This window comes from Tenrec ecaudatus, chromosome X, assembly GCF_050624435.1.
Source record: "Tenrec ecaudatus isolate mTenEca1 chromosome X, mTenEca1.hap1, whole genome shotgun sequence".
In the NCBI taxonomy this organism is placed as follows: domain Eukaryota; kingdom Metazoa; phylum Chordata; class Mammalia; order Afrosoricida; family Tenrecidae; genus Tenrec; species Tenrec ecaudatus.
In genome coordinates this window covers 166864002-166879401 of record NC_134548.1, presented here as the reverse complement: position 1 = coordinate 166879401, position 15400 = coordinate 166864002, and the positions used below count along the sequence as shown (strand labels likewise).

The window sequence follows — 15400 nt, the reverse complement described above, 5'->3', positions numbered from 1 at the left end:
TTACTGGCCTGGGGACAGGGCTAGTCCTGCTGGGCCCTCTGGCCCTCAGAGTCAGGAAGCACTGGAAGACACGTTTGGGACTGCTGAAGGGAACGGAAGGCTCCGAGAACTTGCTGGTCTTGGGTTCTGGTTGCCAGGCGGGACCGCCTGGCCTGGGGCCCCGGTGTGAGCATAGGTCCCCTGCATTTGGTTTCACTCATTCAGCTAAGGCTGTTGTCACTAAGCTTTCTGTCCTGGGAAGGAGGCAAGGCCAGCAGGGAAGCATACTCCCTCGGTCACTCTTGGCCACTTTGTGCGACCACAGGGAATTTGGTGGCGGATGTTCCTCTTCCCGTGCTCAGGAGAGGCTCTAGGCTCTCCGAGAGGCCTCGGATGGGTTCCCGGGGAGGGGCCTCTGTTCCCTGGGGCGGGGCCGGAGCTGATGATCGGGTTTCCCGGAGGCGGGGCTGGCGGCTCCCAGGGGCGGGACTACAGTTCCTGGAAGCGGGGCTGAGGGCTCGGGGGTGGGGCTCTGGGCTCTGGGCGGAGCGGGCGAACGCAGGGGAGCGGGGCGGGGCCCTGGGCCTGGGCGCCTGCGCGTGCGCCTGCGCGCTCGGCCTGGGGCGGGGCCGGCCGGCCGGCGGGTGGCAAGGCGGGGTGGGACCGCGGGGTGGGACCGCGGGGCGGGCGGGGCGGGCGGGCCCTAGCCTGGGCCGCGCCGACCGCCTGGCGTGCTGGAGCAGGGTCGGCCGGCCGGGGCTGCTCTCCTTCCGGCGGGCTGCGTGCGCCGCAGGGCGGAGCCTCATGGAGGGCGCTCTCCGGGACAGCGGTGGAAACCCGGCCGAGGGGCAGTTGGCGCCTCCGGCAAAGGTCCACTTCCGAGTGACCAGGTTCATCATGGAGGCAGGTAACCGTGGGCTCCAGGTATGGGCCTCTCAGGCCGGGACAGGACCGCGGCGGGAAGGCCCAGCGCGTGCAGCGCCCAGCGCTCAGGAAGCACCCAGGCTTTCCTGCCACACCTGGCCCCCCTGCCCCTGGCATAGGTCGCATCGGGTCCTTTGCACTAGTCTTGCTGGCGAGGTCCGGTCCCCAGGGAATTCGCGTCCTGAGCCCTGGTAGGACATCCACGTGGCGTTATGTCCCTGCCACCTGTCATCCCAGAGGTGACAGCACCGGACCAGGCATCCCAGACAGTAGACGGTGTGGGGAGTAAGCAGCTCAGAGAGGTGCAGCGGTCATTTACATTTGCAGGGATTCATCCTAAAACATAGTGCACATGAGCTTGCCCTCTGGGCACGAGTGATAGCAGACCCCCGAATATGACCAGCTTGCAGAATCTGTGGATGTGACCTGGTATCTAGCCAAAGGGACTTTGCAAATGTGACCAGGGATCTTGAGGTGTGGGGAGCTAATCACAAGGGTCCTCCTGAAGAGAGGCAGGAGGTCAGAGTCAGAGGAGAAGAGAAGGTGGTGATACAGGCAGAGTGGTTAGATGCTACTGGTAAAGAAGCATGATAAAAAGGTAAATGAAGGGGCCACAGCCAAGGACTGTGAGAACCAGCCTTCTATAGCCCTTGGAGACTCACTGTAGGCTGTGGCCCGCCAAGACTGTAAAAATGCATTTGCATGGCCCAACACTTACAGTGTGGTCACTTCTTAGGACGAGGATGCTAAACAGAATCGGGTGACTGTGCTCGAATCTTAAGGCTCTGGGGGCAAGTCCACCCTACTCTTTCCCAGCTTCTGTGAGCTGCAGGTGGGCCTTGGTTTGGGGCATGATGACTCTGGCTGCATCAATTCTTCCTACTTCAGTAAAGACCATTGGTTAATGTAAGTGACACCACCTTCTAGGACCTTGTTCACAAGTACAAGGCTCAGGGGCTCTACTCTTCCCCTCATTCTTAATGCAGGACAACCATGCCAATCTGGGGTCCACTCACCACGGAGCTGAAGTCCTTGGAGGGTGGCCTGCAGTCAGGCAGGGGTCCCAGTGACCCCTGGGGCTTGGTAGAAGCCACCAAGCCTGGCTCTCAACCCCCTAGGCAGGGGGCAATGGAAATGGCCCAGCAGCAGCTTTCCTCTGGGGTGACGGTTCTCTGCCTCACCTGGTCAGATGTTGAAGTGTGCCCTCCCTGCAGGCGTCAAGCTGGGCTTGCAGTCCATCCCCATCGCCACAGCTTGCACCATTTACCACAAGTTTGTTGGTGAGTCCGCCCTGGATGCCTATGATCCCTACCTCATTGCCATGTCTGCCATTTACTTGGCTGGTAAAGTGGAGGAACAGCACCTGCGCACACGGGACATCATCAACGTGTCCAACAGGTGAGGGCTGCGCACAGTGGTCAGCTTGCCAAACCATGAAGGGCCCGCAGGCAACAGAACTGGGCCTGGACCGGAGCTGAGGTGTGGGTGCCCAGGGCCGAGGTGGGCAGCCTGGCCTCTGGTGGACCCAGTGGAGGGCAAGGGTAGGTGAAGACGGCAAAGCAGGTGTCGGGGATGGGGTGGGGGGAGTTGTCATAGTAAAATGGTATCAGAGACCAGGGACCAAGCCTACACCCTGGCACAAACAGCTTGCTAATGCTGTGGGCCAGGGCGGAGGAAACCTGAGGGAAGTCTCCTACTAAGGAACTTCTGGAAGGTTCCTGGTCCCGGCCAGGAGAGCCACCTCACATTCCTGACTAGGTGGTGGAGCCATGGGGGCAGTTAGCAGAGGGGCAGAGCGGGGAGCAAGGACCTCATCAGTGAGTACTCTGCTCACAACCTCCCGGTCTCATGTTGGAGAGCTTGTGTGGGGAGAAGGGCGCCGGAATAGATAATACTCTTTTCCAAGCACTCTGTCCCCTCTGGCCTGCATCAGTACCATCCCTGGGGCCCATAGCATGAGCCCTGGGCGTGGCTATCCAGGCCACCAAGACAGCCCTCAATCCCTGGCCAGCCTTTCCATTCTCCATCTTGCTGGATGGTGCTGCGCAGCGACTTCTTCCATTTGTCGCTTGTGTGCTTCACCCTGAATGCGAGACACGCAGCCAAAGACGGACAAAAAAATAAGTCAAATATAATCATCTGCTTGCTCACCTGCTCCAGAAAAGCCAGTGACACCTTGGATTGGACAGTGTGTGCCTTGGAGGCCCGCCACCCAGGTTACCCAGTCACTTCTCTGCACAGGTACTTCAACTCAGGCAGCGAGCCCCTGGAGCTGGACGCTCGCTTCTGGGAGCTCCGGGACAGCATCGTGCAGTGTGAGCTGCTCATCCTCCGGGTCCTGCGCTTCCAGGTCTCCTTCCAGCATCCACACAAGGTATGCGACGCCATGGTGGCCCAGCCAGTCTGTGCTCTGTGTCCCACGGCTTCTCTTGGTGGCCTTTTTGCTTTCCCGGGTATTTTTCATGGTCAGTGCATGCCTTTTCATTTGTGTCAAGGGTCTGCACGACCCTAGGAAGCCATTGCAGGTCCCCTGGCCCTTGACTGGGGCACTATGAAGACTAAACTCTAGGGCCGGTTTGGGGACCCGCTGTGTAAGGCAATGAATGCATGAGAAAAGGAGGTAGCTAGAGTTGTGGAGTAGACTATTCACTTCTCAGGACAAATAAGCGTCTGTCAAATCAGCTAGAATAGTAGCAAAAGGGGACAACCAACATTCGGAGATGAGCCTTTGGGGTCTCAAGCCCAGTGGGAAAGCAGGCAAGCTAGGGCATCAGTCCAGCAGTGGGATGAATGGCACTGGGAATGGCAAGAATTGCTGTTGTGCCCCATTAGCCTGTCTGTGCCAGTTGCCCCGTGCCACCCTGCTTCCCTAAGGGGACTAGAATTTGGGGCTAGCCTGGATTCACCTATGACACTCACCTGGAGTCCTAGGAAAGCAGAGGCCTTGGTCGGGCAGCCTTGTTTCTCCTTCCTTTAATTAGGACGGGAGTCTAAGGATTGAGTGGCAGGTGAGAGCAGAGGGTCCCTGTTGGCTGTCGTTACCCTCTGTCTCTTCTAGACAGACACCAGTCATGCTGGTGAGGACCCCCTACTCCAGTAAACCAACCCCACCGCTGTTGACTCAATCCGGACGCAGAGTAACCCTACAGGACCAGAGTAGAACTGTCCCTGTGGGTGTTTGAGACTGTTAACTCTTTATGGGAGTAGAAAGCCCCCTCTTTCTCCTGTAGATCAGCTCGTGGTTTCAAACTGCTGACTTGCTGGTTAGCAGCCCAATCAATGTGCAAGCACTATGCTACTAGGACGCCTGAGAATCCAGTCAGCAGACCCGGGGATTGGGACTGTAACCACTCAGTGTTTGCGCACTCGAGCACGAGCACACGCACACGCATGCCTGTTCTGTCTCTCACTCAGCTTGCAGTGTTGGCAGCAGTGGTCTCATGCCCGCAGGCTGCGAGTTTCATGCCTGAATGGCAGTGAGCACCAGGCTAGTCCACTTGGAAGCAGGTGGCCTGGGTGTAGGCACGTGGGGTTGTAGCAGCAACTGTGCCCTCCACTGTGATAGCTTAGATGTGAAATAGTAAGCAAGGGACTTCTGATAGTGACCAGAGCGAGACGATCAGTAGGGACCTCAGGGATGGAATCGGTGGTCCTGTGGGAGAATGGGGGCAGCAGGCAGGGTGGGGTGGGCCTGGGGTAGGTGGAGGGAGGTGAGGTGGGTTTTTCTCAGTGAGTTGGGAGGTGGTCCTATCTGGCTTGTGTTTTGTAGCTGTCACCCCATTAGCTCAGGAAAGCAGCAGGGGGGCAGATGGGTGACGACAAAGCCACAGTGCAGTGCCAGGGCACAACCAAGAGGGACAGTGGCTCGCTTCTCTGGTGAACACGTGTGTCTTTGCAGTACCTGCTCCACTACCTGATCGCGATCAAAAACTGGATGAACCGTTACAGCTGGCAGCGGACTCCCATCTCTGTGGCAGCCTGGGCTCTGCTCCGGGACAGCTACCACGGAGCACTGTGCCTCCGCTTCCGGGCGCAGCACATAGCCGTGGCTGTGCTTCACCTGGCCCTGCAGGTCTACGGCGTGGAGGTGCCAGCCGATAGCGAGGCTGAGAAGCCGTGGTGGCAGGTGAGGTGGCTGAACCCTCCCTTTTCCCGAGATGTTCCTGTTCCCTGTCACTCCTTATCTGTGACTCGTGGGACACTGGGTCTGTTAGTGGGTCTTTTACTGGCTCCTCCTTAGCACAGCGAGCGCTTGGGCAGGGTCATTCTCGGACACTCTCCTGAGCATTGAGTGGGCCCTTGAACCAGGTCAGAGCGCAATAACCCTTTGCTGACCACCCTTTGGTTGGAAGCTCTTCCCTGATGACCCCTCCTACAAATTGCGACACAGCGCCACCTCCCCCTGGCCATGTGATTGAAGTCACGGTTTTCCTGGCACTCCATGTGCCTGTGTTGATGGCCCTTTTCTTGCCAGGGACCCCGGCGGGGTTGTCATCTGCTCTAGACTACTTTTGAATAGCCATTGCTTGTCTTACGGTGTCTAGGACCACACAGGTAGTGAGAGGTCCCAGATTTCAGAATCTCTTTTCCAGCCTGAGTCCAGGGCGAGATGGGCAAGCTAGATCACTTTCTCACAGACCCTTGCTTTGTGGGGAGGAAGAGCAGGGGCCCTTGCTTCCTCAGAGCGGAGTCACTTGCCCTGGGGCGGTGGCAGTAACTCTCCAGGGGCTTGTTATCAGGGGCCCTGGAGACCACTCTCCCACTCTGTGACTCACTTGCAGGACTCACGGGCTTCAGTAGAGCCCTTAGATGCCATGCATCATAGTGACAGATTAAAGTCAGCTAAGGGAAGACCAGGCGGGAGCTGCCAACAAGCTCCCGGCACCAGGCAGGGAAACTCAGCCAAGCTTTGCTGTCCAAGGTGCTTGTTTGGGGGGTACATCACATCGTTGGCATAGACTCTCTGATGCGGCCTCTCCTCTTTGGTTGGCTGATGACTAGCAGTCTTCCATCTGGGATATTCTCTGCTTTAAGTCTCGGGCCTCCAGTGGGTTGAAACGGAACTGATTTGGCAAGAGAAGCTTCAGTTCTTGGTGCCACAGCCAGAGTCTAACTGGAGCCTGTTTCCTTCTCCTTTCCAGGTGTTTAGTGATGACCTGACCAAGCCAGCCATTGACAGCATTGTGTCCGATCTTGTTCACATTTATACCCTGGACACACAGGTGCCCTAAGGCACCCTCCAAAGTAAGGCGTGGCTGCAGACGGGACTTGCCAGGCAAGCTGGGGATGGCTCTGCCACAGTGCCACACAGGCCCACACTCAGAGGACTGGCTGGGAGCAGTGGCTTTGTGTGGCTGGACATGGTGCTTGGACCACAGGCTGCACAGCCCCTCCCAGCCACGTGCCAAATGTGTACGTGACCCTTGCTTGGTGAGGATGGAGCTGAGTCTTCACTAAGGGAGGAAATCAAAGTTGCCATTCAACTGGATCCCCTGGGATTTTTGTCAACAAAGAGGGAATTTTATTTTGTGTAATAAAAGGCATTGTAGACCAACCTGACGTCCAGTCTCTGGTATCTGGTGGGCAGCCCTGTTGGTGAGGTGTCTGCCTCGGCTCCTGGGTGGCCTCCCTCTGTTCCCTCGCCTGGTGTGGTCGAGCTGCCTGCGATTTCTGGAGAGAGCACAGTCATTGGCAGGCCCAGGCCCAGGGGAGGCCATTTGGGTGCAACCACCAGGCAGCAAGTGTACTGGAGGGGTCCAGAGAATGTAGACCCCCTTCTCCAAAGAACACCCCCCACCCCAACCACCAAGAGCACACTTTTCCCAAAGAGCAAATCCAGCCAGCAGCCCAGCGCACATGACTAGAGCCATCAGGCTGCCTCGGGCTCAGAGGGCCTGGAGGGCTGGTTTCCCTGGGGTGGGCATGACAGGTGGAAGTCTGCCACTCAGGAACTGTAGGCGGCTAAAGTCTAGCTGCCAGGGCTGGCTGGGCCAGGTGTCCCCCTGGGATCCAGGTCTCGGGATGCCCCTGTTTGTTGGTTGCTGGGTCTCATTACAGGTAAGGAGGTGGAATGGAACTACTTACATTGTGAGTAAACAATTCCTGCTCATTTGACTTCATGTCCCTAATCACTCCTTGTGAAATCATGGGTCCCACTGCATCTGTTTTCCCATGTCCATCCTGCTTCCTTTCCTTACCCTCTGGAACTTTCCCCAATAGTATTTATTGAGCACTAGCTATATACCAAAGCCTATTCTAAGCTAGAAGTCCAGCAATATAGTGACAGACCCACCCCCTGCTGTGAGATGCTTCCTTTCTCCTGGGGGCAAGGGCTTTAGCTGAGCACCTGCTTAAGGAGACTGGGACCCAGCTTTGTTGACTGAGGAAGTGAACCAGGTGCCCAGCCAGCTCTTTTGTGACCCCTGCCGGCTCTTGGAATCTGCCTGTCACTGAGAGGCACCTGGCAGAGGGTGGGAACTTCCTTTAGCCTGATCTTCGCCTCTGGAACTTTGCTGCTGGGGCCTGGTGGAAGTTCCCTATTTCCTCCAGGTTGCCGTCAAGGCAGAGTGGCACCGTTGACTCAGGGACACAAGTTACATTGTCCTGGGACACAGTGATGTGTGTAAGGAGCTATGTGAGGACACTTTAGCACAAGATGAGGGAACCCTCTGCCTCAGGCCCACACGTCCAGGCTGTTCAAGGGGCATCCCTGCTCATCTCGACAGTGTCCTGTGTTCCCCACATCTTGGGGAGCTGATGGTGGGGGACTGAATCAGGGCTGGGCCAGCGAGGGTGGAGGGTTAGGGTCCCCAGGGCCTGGGAGACCTCTGGCTCAATGTTCAGCTGCTTGGTGTGCCCAGTCACTGCCTTTGACCTGTCTTGACTTGGGACTCAAACCAAATGAAGGGGTCTACCTTCGATCGAGGCCTTGCCCCGGCTCCACATGAAGCATTTTCTAGACTCGCGGGACATAGGTGCTTCGGTGGTGGACAAAGGGGCTCAGCAGATTTGGTTTGCGAATTGATCAAACCCCCAAACAAACACAAACTTCCTGCCAGCGTGTGGAGTCTGACTCACAGCAACCTATAGGACAACGTTGAACTGCCCCTGTGGGTTTCCGAGACTAACCCTTGGCTGCCCAGAGCCCTTATATGCTGGGAACTGCTTTGTAAGAGCCATTTACCATCAGACACCATCTGGCCCGTCTCTCAGGACCTGTGTCACATTGTGGACAGGCCTTCTGTTAGAAGCTACGGCAAAGCCTAACCCTGATGCCCTGAATTGACTGTGTGGAAGTGGGGTCATTGTAGATGTTAGTATGAGATCCCACTGGATGTGGGGGCCCTGTGTGGTGTCTTTAGACAGTCACACAGGGAGAATGAGCACCCACACTCTCAGAGCTTCTAAGAGAGTATGGCCCTGCGAGGCCCCCAACCACTCACTGTGCGCCCTTTGAGGTGGACACGGCTGCAGGAAATGATTGAAGAACTTGACCAGCCTCTTCCCATTCACCTGCTCTCCCCTCCTGGGATCTAGGTAGATGGGGAACATGATACTATTTGTGGAAGGCTGGACCTTGTCCCACGTCCTTGTCCCAAGCCATGAGATTAAAAGGCTGACATTCTTCCTTGTGGGCAGCTGTATCAGATTGCGGAAGAGCCCCAAATCCCATTTCCTTGTGGGACACCATATGCTACTCCAGGTGGCAGCTATTGCTGTGTGGGATTTGGCCCCATATGGTCCCTCAGCCCTGGCTTTCAGATTGGCTGGCAATTGTCCTTGTATCTGTGAGGATGCCTTTTCCTCATCTATTGGCAGCAGGGGGACTGGGCAGGACTCGGGGGGCCGGGGGCAGGCAGAGGGAGGAGGGGGAGTCTGCTCACATGCATACCTGAAGAGTTCTGGGGAAGAGAATGAGTGTAATCTTGGGGTCTCTGCTGCCTTTGGGCTGCTGACTGCAAGTTCAAAATCACCAGCCTCAGCGGGGAGAAAGGAGGGGCTTTCCACTCCGGTTAAAGAGTTACAATTTCATAAGTGCTGTAAGAGCCTCCAATAAAATGATTAAACAAATGACAGAGAGTTACAGTTTCAGTTCCGTTTCAGCCAAGAGTCACTGTTTGTACTGTGTTCTGTATAGAGTTGCTTTGAGTCGGCTGGCATTGGGCGCGGGAAGATGTCTGTGTGGATGGCATGGGCTGGCGGGGTGTGGGGGCTCCCCATTCTTGTCGGCTGTCACTGGCTTGGACACCTGCCTAGGTCTTTCCCTCATGGGGATGGGTTACTGGGTTACTCCTGTGGGGGGGGGATTGAAGGGCCCGATCCCACCCCAGGCCAGACTGGCCTTCTGAAGCCTGGCCCGGAGGGCGACGCCAACGCTGAGACACCTCTTGTCACACAGACGGCACTGCAGGAGGCTTGCTTTGGCTTTCCTTTTTAATACACAGAAACGTTGCTTCTATTCTTGAAATAAGGAAACTCAACTACAGACTTTAAAGTGTGATGCATCTGTGGTCTTTCTCATTACGATATTTTGTTTGTCTTTATAACAGGCAGATAAAAGTGTAAAACATATTTAATGACTGAACACAGTTGACCAAGCCATTCCATATAATATAGTGCTGTGTAAAGAGGGCCTTCCCAGGCCCCGCAGCTCGAGCCCTCCTCCCCCAGCAGAAAGGCAGCCTGGCACCAGGCGACTTTATACAGCAGTGGCGGCAGCAATGGCGGTGGCAGCGGTGGCGATGGCGGCGAGAGTGGGTTGGGACAGACATTCAACCCCTCGGCTGCCAAACGTTCACCGGGCATAGAACATGGGTCCCTCTGCAGGCTCAGTGGCCTTTTTTGTTGTTGTCGAAACAAGGACATTAGGGAACAATTTACAGATGGGTGACATTCTCAACGTGCCCTTTAGAAACAAAGGGATGGCTTTAATTGATCTGTAGCTGGCATCGAAAGTGGGGGGTTTGTGTCCAAAAGAACGGCTTCTGCCTGGGCTCTGTTGACCCTGTTCAGAAGTGGCCCAGGACGGCGGGGGGGGGGGCATGTGGAAACCGAGTGAGGTGTGGAGTGGTGTGGTACAGGGATGGGTTGGGAGGTAGGGTGGGTTAGGGTGAGGTGGGAGACAGTGTCACCCTCAGTGCTTTGGTGGTGGCATCTGAGGACATGTGTCCAGTCACTTTTGGGGTGCCTGGCACCCTGTGATAGAGCCTGGGGATTGGCCAGGGAGGACTTGCTGGCATTCATAGAAGTTCCTCCAGTGTGTCAACTGGACATCCAGTCTGCAGTTGCTTTGTGGATCCAACCCTTTCATGTGGGTCAGAAGCAGGCAGAGGACCTGACCTTGCTCTTGAAATTGCAAGTGTGGAGCAGGAACCGGGGGTGGGACCGTGGTAGGAGACACATGTTCACCAAAACATGCGGGGCTCAAAGTATCTAACCGCTGCCCCCTCACCCTGCCCCTCCTAGGAATCCAACTGCACTGAGGGGAGGGGAGGGGATGCAGAGGATGGGGGCCACAGGGGGTGAGTGGGATTTCGGGCCAAAGTATGTGAGCCCCAAATGTATCCTTGCACACTAGTTTCCTGGGGGGGGGGGGGTGGCTAGCCGGGGGTAGGTGGGGAGAAGCAAAATGCAACCAAACAAAAATCCACCTGCTACGATAAATAATGAAATTTCAAAATGGAAATGCCCGCTAAGAGGAATGGACGTAGCATGCTAATAAATAGCTCCTTATTCTGTAAGTATGCATCTTGTCATATATATATCTATGTGTATATATAAAACTCCACACATACTGTGTGTGTATGTATATATATATATATGATATATATATACCTATATCTCCACACACACACTCACACACATACTGTGGACGGGTCCGCTTGTCTGGTGGCGGATAAGTCATCCTCTGGGCTGTTGACTTGATAGCTCCGCAGAAGCCACAGCGCCATTGGCGGAGCCAAGGTGGGACAGGAGCATGGGCGCCAGGCAAGTCAGCTGCGACTCCGCCCTCCTCCCCCTTGGGTCCTGGGGAAAGAAACTGCCCGTCTAGGTGTTTCTCTTGGTTGAACATCCGTGAGCCGTGGGCGCGTCAGAGCGTGTGTGCGAGTGAGTCTGTGCGCGCGCGGCCCCAAAGAGAAGTCCCACTAGAGCGACGTCTCCACGCTGTGGAGGGGGCTTCCGGGCCGGGAAGAGGTAGCTGACTTGCTGGCGGATGTGGCCAAGTAGATGCCGCTGTCTATGGCGTTGTTGTTATTCTTGTTGGGGGCCGGGGGTGGGGGCGCGCGCAGGCGCTCCTCGTTCTCGTCCACGTCTGTGTCGTCGATGAGGGGAATGTTGTGGGTGTAGTCGTTGATCAGGAACTCAGGCGTCGTCATGAAGTTGTGAATGGAGGTCTTGGAGTCAGGCTTGTCCAGGCCCTCGTAGAGCGAGCTACGGAATGCTTCCACCACCCGGATCTGGAAGGCGGGCAGGGCGGGAGAAGAGGAAGGAGAGGATGAGTGTGGGGCTGTCTACTGGAGGCCTGGATGGAATGGTGACTCTGGATGCTCCCACCCCTCTCACGGCCCTGCATGGAAGGTGGCTGTCTGGGCCCTGGGGTCTCTTCCTAGTCAGTGTAAAAGACACGTGGTTCGGCAAGGGGAGACTGCTGGCGGGTGGGCCAGTCTGGGGCGTTTTCTGCAACAGATCAAGCTTCCAACAGCTGCGGCCCTTGCCCTTCTGTCTCCGGCTTCCCCAGCTTCTCCTGGGTCTTTGCCCCAGACAGACCCCAGCCTCAGCCCCAGTTCCCCTGCTGATCCCTGCCTGCTACTCTGTGCCTTTGTCTTAATGTAATGTCACCTGCCAGACCTCCTTCCTACCTAGTGGCCATTCCCTTTGTCCTGGAACACTGATAGCTCTGGCCTGGCTCTCGCCTCTTCTCCCGCTCCCTCTCAGGACCTGTAGCCATGAAGCTCAGATGAGAAGTCCCATTGACTGCCCCGCCCCTCCCAGGGCACCTGCTCTGCCTTCAGAGATGGGCTTCAGGAGGGACCTGCCCCTCTGCCCGTTCTCCCCCTTCTCCTCCTTCCCACCCCCATCAGTTTCTGTCAGTTCCTGGTGTTTCTCCCCCTCTCCCTCCACCCAGGCTGCACCCCCATGCCGAGCCCCAACCTCACAACCTGGAGGAGCCTGGCTTGCTGCCTGTGGCTGATGTGTCCTACCTCCCTGCTGTGGCCCAACCCTGCCCACCAGTTAGGCTCTCAATTCTCCAGTCTGTCCAAGTCCATCTGCTGACACAGGCTCCTGGTTCTACCAGTCTACGCTGGGCTTCCAGGTGGTGTTCAGGCCAGCCAGCCATCCTGTCCTTTGGGACTCAGGGGTCTGTCTCACGGCAAGTAATGGATTTCCTATTGACCCATATCCCGCCTCCCACCTCAGGGAGGCCATGATAAGAACTTGGAGGTCATTTCCATGTCTAAGGCTCTTCCCAACCCGCTGCGGTTGAGGTGATTCTGCCCCTAGGATTTCCGAGGCTGTCCTCTGCTCGGGAACAGAGAGCTTCCTTTTTTCCCAGGAGTGACATGTCCTCGCTCGATTGGTTTCTAGTTGTTTGCAAGCTGTGGCCCACGGGCTAGATCTAGCCACCTTTGCAGTCTTTGTTAGGAAAGTCCTCTTGGCACCCTACCACGCCCTGTTTACTTGTTGCTTCAGGGCAGAGCTACGAGGTCTCCACAGACAATAGTCCGGGCCCTCTGGAGGGCAAAACAGGGAGCAAAACACCCCCAGAAAAGCCAGTCATTTCTAGCCCCGTATAGCCAATCCACTTTGGATTCTCGTTTTGTCCCATTCCAGGTGGTCAAATTGTTCTGCTATAGCTTCTCTCCCGCCACATGGGCTTCTAAGATGGGGTCACACAGAAATTGAGAAGTTGATCTTGTTTTACATTTTTAATGAAAAGCGACACAATCCAATTTCTGGCACTACCGCAGTGGCGGCCTTCGTGAGTTGGGCCTCCGTGGCTGCAGGATGGAAGCCGCCCGGCCGTCAGAGGAGGAAGCACCTTCGCCAGGCGATCGTCTCCATTACCAGACCAGGCCCCTCCTGAAGCCTAAGCTTAAGTCTCCACACACTCCTGAGCCTGGCCCATGTCGCTCCACAAACCCACATGGATGGCAAGAAGGGGACAATCTGCACTTTGGGGTTCCAGCCAGAGGACCACGGCCCAAGTCCTACACAGCTGGTGCTTACTTGCCTGTCCCCAAGGTCTCGCTGTAAATCTTGAGCTTTTACAAAATGGACCCAACTGGTCTCGGCATGGGGGCGCCAGGGTACAGCTGATATCCGGGATACGAAGGTTCAAGTAGGAGGCGGGACACAGCCCCACAGGGAGCCACCACATGAGTCCCCACTAGCTGGCCAGAGTAGGCATGGCTCCCAGATACTTCCTCTCAGTCTCCAACCCCCTGCCCTCTGTACTCACTGTTACCACACTCCTCAGCCACCACCTTTATCAACCCTGCTCTCCAGGTCCCCTCCTTCCGCTCTGGCTCCTGTGACTCAGTGACCCCTTCCCCAGTCCTAGCAAAGTCCTCCTCTAGCTTTACCGGAGTGCTCGCCACCTCTTCATAGGCCCCCAAGTGGTTGCCTTCGTTGGACTTCCACTCTCCCATCCCCCAACCCCAGTCTGCCCTCTGCCTCGTTTCCTGTCTCCATGTCTCCACCCTGCCACCATCCCTTCCCCTACTCCTCAGGGCTGCTCCACCTGCTCCTGGCGGTGCCCCCAGATGCGCCTCCTGGACACTAATGCCCTCAGCGCCTCGGCCAGGCTGCCCTGGCCTGCCCCTCCCTGGCCTGAGTCGAGACCAACAAAGACCCGTCCCAGCCACTATGCTGTGGGGCTGAGGAGTCATCCACTTGTCGCTTAGTGTGTGATGCATGCGGTGGCGGTGGCGGTGGAGGAAGATGGAAGCCGGGAGAGAAGCAAAGGGCCGAGGAGTGCCCAGCCAAAACAAAGGGAGAGAAAAGAAAAGAAGAGAACAGGAAACCAAAAAGGGTCCAAATGATGATGACAGCGCCACGGAGAACTAACTGCCAGTTCCCTCCATGGAGGCCTCTGCGCCCGCACCCAGCTAGGGACTCCAGAGCCTATGGCAGGAGGTCCAGCCCAGGCAGCCCCTCTGGTGATGTGAGGTCGAATCACGGCTGGAGAGCCACACTGTGGTGGCTGAGGGTGGGGGCAGGAGAGGACGGGTCAGGTCAGTCAGGGTCCCCTTCTCCAACCCTGGGACATGCAACGGTGTCCACTCCAGCAAGTGAGGCGGTGCCAAGGCTTTTGGTGGGAAGATGGATAGGATTAGGGCGAGAGTCGGCCTGGGCCTGAGTGCTCATCTCAGGGGCCCTGTGAGATCCTAGGTTCTGCTCTCAGTGAGGGTCCAGCCTGAGCCTCAGAATTTTCTGGGAGATTGGTTTCCCTGGTGGGGCCAATAGCACATTGCAGATGGGCACACCCATGCCTGTGTGTGTGTGTGTGTGTGTGTGTTTCATAGCGCAGGGTAGGGCCCTGTCGGAGGGGCTACCTCTGTTGCTAGCATCCAATTCAATACACTTACACACACACACACACACACACACACACACACACACACGGTGGGACAGGACTCTCAAACCCAGGAAGCCAGTGCACAGAACAAACCCCACTCTGGCATGGGATTCAATGTCTGCCGCCCCTTTGCTGGTCTGGTGGGGAAGGGACTTTGAATGGGGGGCTGGTCTGTCTGGGTCACTGGGAGGAAAAGCGACACAGGAGGCTTCAGACCCCGGCGGGTGCTCCTCAGTGCACAGACCTGGTGGAGCCTGGCAGGGAGCGTGCCCTGGGGTGGCAAGGGGGATGGTGTTTCACAGATCCCTAATTTCCAAGGCTTAATGTGACCATGAGTGAGCGAACATCTTTCCTGAGCCACTGCCAGTGTCACATGAAATGAAATGACGTGATAGCAGGCAGTCACAAGACGGAGGTGACAGCAGCCTGGCCGTCCTGTCTCGCCCTGACTCAGGAGGGCTGAGCTGGAAAAGAAAGGAGGGGAGGCTTGAGGAAGACATGGCTCTGTGACAGGTGGGGACTTCCAGTGTCATCGTGGCTCCGAGGATGCTCTCTGTGGCCCGGGCACATGTCCTCTACTACTCTAGCCTGTACTTGCCCTCACGGGAGTGTCCCCTGATCTGGGCATCACTGTTCGCCTCATTTGGGTAGGAACCTTACTGGGGTGCGCCAAGCTCGGCCTTCCTTCTTCCTTCTCTCTGGACCTGGCTCTCGTAGGCAGCGCTCACCCCCTGGCCTCATCCTTTCTAGGGGCCCTTGCAGCTTGGAGTTGTAGTGCTCTGAGCTCTAGGTCCATCAGGGGTGGTTTGTGATTCCCCTGGACCTGCAGTTCAGCCCCCACTGAGATGGTTCATGAGACGATGGAGGGGACAGTCTGTCCTAGCATACTTACCAGGCGGTGGGACACAGGGGGAAGTG

General features: G+C 56.7%; 2 protein-coding genes across 2 annotated transcripts in view; one reads left to right on the top strand and one right to left on the bottom strand.

Annotated features, from left to right (window-relative positions):
- The first annotated feature begins 682 nt into the window (after positions 1-682).
- On the top strand, positions 683-6457 carry CCNQ (cyclin Q). Its single transcript, XM_075538565.1, has 5 exons — positions 683-886; positions 2118-2301; positions 3145-3277; positions 4802-5029; positions 6045-6457. Exons 1-5 carry the CDS (start codon positions 784-786, stop codon positions 6132-6134), a joined length of 738 nt encoding a protein of 245 aa, XP_075394680.1. The 5' UTR covers positions 683-783; the 3' UTR covers positions 6135-6457.
- A 2952-nt stretch (positions 6458-9409) lies between these two features.
- ATP2B3 (ATPase plasma membrane Ca2+ transporting 3) overlaps positions 9410-15400 on the bottom strand; it is a 30686-nt gene continuing 24695 nt past the window's right edge. The window contains exon 19 of the mRNA XM_075539159.1: positions 9410-11360. Coding sequence (XP_075395274.1) covers positions 11049-11360 — 312 coding nt within the window. The 3' untranslated portion in view covers positions 9410-11048. The remainder of the gene's footprint in view (positions 11361-15400) is intronic.

Coding starts and splice junctions, on each gene's coding strand:
- CCNQ (XM_075538565.1), top strand. CDS start 784: ATGGAGGGCGCTCTCCGGGACAGCGGTGGAAACCCGGCCGAGGGGCAG. Junction 887..2,117: donor CAGGTTCATCATGGAGGCAG/GTAACCGTGGGC, acceptor CCCTCCCTGCAG/GCGTCAAGCTGGGCTTGCAG. Junction 5,030..6,044: donor CTGAGAAGCCGTGGTGGCAG/GTGAGGTGGCTG, acceptor TCTCCTTTCCAG/GTGTTTAGTGATGACCTGAC.